Source organism: Nicotiana attenuata, unplaced genomic scaffold (assembly GCF_001879085.1).
Source record: "Nicotiana attenuata strain UT unplaced genomic scaffold, NIATTr2, whole genome shotgun sequence".
NCBI lineage: Eukaryota > Viridiplantae > Streptophyta > Magnoliopsida > Solanales > Solanaceae > Nicotiana > Nicotiana attenuata.
In genome coordinates this window covers 1-4,875 of record NW_017690594.1, presented here as the reverse complement: position 1 = coordinate 4,875, position 4,875 = coordinate 1, and the positions used below count along the sequence as shown (strand labels likewise).

At 36.0% G+C, this 4,875-nt stretch overlaps 1 protein-coding gene across 1 annotated transcript; it reads right to left on the bottom strand.

Moving 5' to 3' along the window:
* Positions 1–203: 203 nt before the first annotated feature.
* On the bottom strand, positions 204–4,468 carry LOC109222467 (nucleolar complex protein 4 homolog B-like). Its single transcript, XM_019386826.1, has 5 exons — positions 3,858–4,468; positions 1,880–1,953; positions 1,622–1,720; positions 825–883; positions 204–728 (listed from the first exon to the last, which is right to left on the bottom strand). The coding sequence occupies exons 1-5, from the start codon at positions 3,871–3,873 to the stop codon at positions 467–469; spliced, it is 510 nt and encodes a 169-aa protein (XP_019242371.1). The 5' UTR covers positions 3,874–4,468; the 3' UTR covers positions 204–466.
* Positions 4,469–4,875: the final 407 nt, after the last annotated feature.

Genomic DNA, 4,875 nt, shown 5'->3' with positions numbered 1-4,875 from the left:
ACAGCTTCTGAACATTTTATTGCTCAGGAATCAGCTGAATTTTCAATGAGCAATACACGAAATAGTTCAGGTATCCCTTTTTTCTGCTTGATAACATCAGTTCAGTATGCATACTTGATAGAAGCAATGACGAAACTACGATGAACATTATGAACCTGAAAGAGCAGACTTCAACTTCCCCAACTACAGAAATGACAGTTATCCAACTAAAACCATATGCAGAAAACATAGCATATGCAGAACATTTCCAAGAGAGATTGTGGTTGCTTGCATGTTAATTGTACTCTTCAGGAAAACATCACATACAAGCAGACAGTAATTAACACTTCCATGGAAGTGTACAGCAAAAGATACAATTTATTCCGGCCGAAAGCACTTGCCCTCAGGGGGGAATTCATGTTACATATGGGAGATCTATAGCAGCTCAAGTCAATCAGCACTTAAACCAAAACCCACTAAGCATAAATTATAATCCCCCAAAACAGATTTGATAGTCTGATAGTCCGAATAGTAAACCAATACAAAGAGGGGAAAGCAAAGTTTTTGATATTACCTGAAAGAACTTAGCCCTATGCTTTGCCATAAAAATGGAGGGTTCCAATAGAGCATAAAGCTTTTCATAGAAGTTGGGGTATTCAAGACCATGTTGTGTCATGAGAACAAACAAGCTGCTAAGAGCCATCACACTGACTACCCCACCAATATCATACGACCGTGTTAAAAAATCACTGCATATGAAAAGGTACTGCAGTCACTCAACAAGGATTATCAAGTCTGAAAGAATAGAATTAGTACAAGAACAAGAAAAAGGTACAACGTATTACCACAACATGAGAGGATTAGACAGATACGGAATAACAACTTGATGAAGGTTCACCAGAACCTGAGATCAGAAAGCAAAAGAGAATGTTATAGAAGCGATATCGTCATAACTATCGTGTTTCAGGAGTAAAAAAACAGAATTTAATCACAAAAGCTTGCTTTGGAGTAATCAAGAATTCGTTACCTTATAAACAAAAGAATAGGTAGATGGTACCAGCAAAGGAGTTACAGATGGAAAAATGAAAATTTTACTACCACTTCAACCAAATCTTTTAGAGGATCTAAAGCAGAATTCAACAACAACAACAACAACAAACCCAGTATGTTCCCACCAGGTGGGGTCTGTGGAGAGTAGTATGTATGTAGACCTTACCCCTACCTAACAGGTAGAGAGGCTGTTTCCAATAATTAAATGTGAAATAGATTTACTCCACCGTCCCATAATTTTTTCCCCATCAAAGGCTGGTTGAGGTTGTTCAAAGCCATATTTACATATCACAACTTTGCACAGTTTCATGATAAAAATACATTCATGAAATATGCAACTATCATATAGAGGGACTATTAGCCATAGGACGAATATCTATATCTTCACTTAAACATGCTCTGCACTGTAAAACTTTAAAAGTCAAATCAAAATCAAGTGTAATATGACAGCATCACTTACCACAACTTGAATCAAGAGATACTGGATAAGAAGAGAAAGAGCAGAGATCATAAGCAGTACAAAAGACAACAAGCACAAGACCTTGTTCCAACAGATAAAATGGATATCCAGTCAATGGAACTGTTTATTTACCTCTTTGTAAACATCAATTGGAAGTGGTAATCTAAGGAATGATATCCAGGCTTTAGTAAATTTCAGTTTCATCTTTTTTGCAATATTGGCTGGAGATACCTGAAGATTACAAAGTACTTAAAACATTAGCTAGCTTGAAAACACAAAGAATCAGCAGATGTCCTTGCAGAACAATCCAACAATGTGAGGTACACAGAGGAAAATGTCCTTTTTTCTTCTTCATTTTTTTTACATATCACAAGGTGTTTCACTAGATACCTTGATATTAGAGGATTCATCCTTGCATTGCTTTCCGCTATGTCCTTTGTCATTCTCTTTCCCAGCAAATATACCTAAATCCACATAAATATAAGATCACAGCAAAGAGAAGCAATAAGACACAAACATTTAGTATAGGACATATTACAAGCATTGCAAAGAAAATGATACGAACAGCTTGCTTTAGGTCTGAAATGGTAAAAACTAAAAACTGCTAAAACTGAAATTGGACAATCCTGCTTAAGGGATATTTCAAAAATCAAAATCAAATAGAGTGATATATGCATCTTATACGTATCGCAGCTATGTATTCGGGTATTATTAAAAATATAACATGATGCCATTTGTGCAGGTTCTCTGCCTTTCAGAATACAGCTTGTATATGGGATTTCCCCATCATTAGTATATTTGTTTACCTTATCCCAAAGAAAACAATGTGAGGCATTTAATCTAGAAAGATTTGATCTTTCATCAAACTACAAGCTTTGGATTTTAGTAGCTAGGTTAATAAAAGAGAGGAATCTAATTAGGAGGCTCATCAAACTTCCTAGTTCCCAAAGTTCTGCTTCCAACTACCGATGAGAAAGCTTGGACGTATAGCAATTATCCTAGACAACAACGACGACAACCCTATAAAATTCCACTAGTGGGGTCCGGGAAGGGTAGTGTGCACGCAGACCTTACCCCACCCCGAGGGAGTAGAGAGGTTGTTTCCGATAAACCCTCGGCTCAAGAAGAAGAAAAGAGGCAATATATTAGTACCATCAACAGAAACCATAAAAAAGTAACAGCATCACAAGAACCAGAAAATAGATGAAAAGCAAAACAATAACCAGTAAATAAGACCCGACACTATGAAAAACGGAAGAATAGTATGAACACAACATTTACCACTAGCAGTCTAAGACAAAATCCTATGAGACTAGCCTCGCTCTGGTACGAAGTAGAAATATGCTCAACTACCTCCTAACCTACAACCTTAATGCTCGATCTCCACAACTTCCTATCAAGGGTGATGTCCTCAGTAATCTGAAGTCACACCATGTCCTGCCTGATCACCTCCCCCCAATACTTCTTAGGCGCCCTCTACCTCCTAACATACCTACCAAAGCCAGCCGAGCGCACCTCCTAGACAACAAACAAAATTAAACCCAAAAAAAATTGAAATACCACAAAGACCAAGCTGAAATGGTTGTTTGTTCTTTTCCTTCAACTACTTCTCGTAACAAAATTCTTTTGGACAATCAAGACTCATTTTATCCTTTTCAATATATTGGGAGCTCAAATACCAATATTTGACGAGGATTGCTACTACCTTTTTCGATGAAACCCTACTGAGACTGCTATTTCCCATAAAGCCAATAGAACAGATGCATTATGTAGGAACGTGATAAAAGAAACACCTTTTATAAAACAAGGGGCTAAAAGCGCGTACACTCAAAATGCAATCAAACAAAAATACCTCAAACTCAAACAAGTTGGGGTCTACCATGTAAATCCGCTATTGTCCATTTTGGCTTATTAGACCCACATTCTATTCAGAGGATTCATCATAATTAGATTGTTTTACCCTGACCGTCAACCCATCACAACCCCCACCCTTTATACGGTCTTCAGACCGACTTACTTCGGAAACTATATAAAGCAAAAACAAAAATAGCAAATACCCGAATTCAATTCAGATGTAGGATACCTATCCAGAAGTTTTCGCAACTCAATCATAGATGGCGGAATCATCAAAGATTTGACCTTTTCGAATCTTTTCAATCCATAATAACAGTTGACATACATTGGTAAAAACTTACAAAAAATTATTTGTTCGCAAGAAGTGATTGAACAACAATAATTAGAAAAAACAACATTTGCAAAGATGAGTTGTGAAATTTGCTAGGACAAACATTCTTCCATATATCAGAAGCAGATGTCAAATACAGATGAAGCTCTAAGTCAGGATTCAACAATTGGTTAAGTTACTAACCTGCACCATTCCACATATCATATTCTGATTTTCCATCTGAACCTTCCAGGGGAGGGATACGAGAGAGTAGATGATATAACTTGTGAGTTGAGAGGGCCAAGCTTTAAATTAAATCAAGAAAAGCAAAGTTAAAAAAGGAGAATGTTGAGTACAACATTTGGACACTAACAAACTAGAACTTTCTGGGTATTGACTAAAAGGAAGAATTGCTTCTATAAGTTGAAAGGAGATGTGGCACACCGAACCAAAAAAAACCATCATATAGACTTCGAGAAAAATTGACTAGCAAAGTATTTAATATGCAGTAGAGTTTAGAAACATTTCAGGATAAGGATTAAAAAGAAAAGACTTCTACAGTAAACTAAATAGTTAGAAAAATATCCTGAATCTAAAAAGGTGATAAAACAGAGTACAAAGCCAAAAATAAATAAAAAAAAATAAAAAATAAAAAGAGAACAGCTTGCCAAAGCAACCATTTCCAAATCTCTAAGTTCTGCAAATACTGTGTCATGAAGATAAACTTGGCAAATACTAGTATACGTTTCTCTACCATCCTAGCTATCTGTATATTCAGTTTAGGGGTGCCACTTTAAAATTTAAGAAAAATGAAAAGTAATTCTAAACTTATCCTTTTAAGCAAGTAAAAGGATTCAACGAACTAAACAGTTTCTAGGATAAATAAATCAACCTGAAGCATCAAAAGCAGGTGACATAATCGTAGTGCAACAACATTAGTTGCCTTCACTTTCTGTAGCTCAATTATCTACCATAGTTAATGAAATGCTGTTGAAACAATCAGCATCCAATATAAAAAGTAAAAATAGTTAAACACAAAATTCAAAAAACATACTGTTTCATCTAGTTTCAGCAGCTGAAATTCACTTTCCAGCCCTGAAACTAGTTGTAATTCACCTGTTGAAGATCACTTTGAATCATCACACTCTAGTTCTAAGTTCAGCTTGGTTTCTGGTTGATTGAGGCTCATTTTTGGAAACCTACTGCATCCTGTCCTTATTTT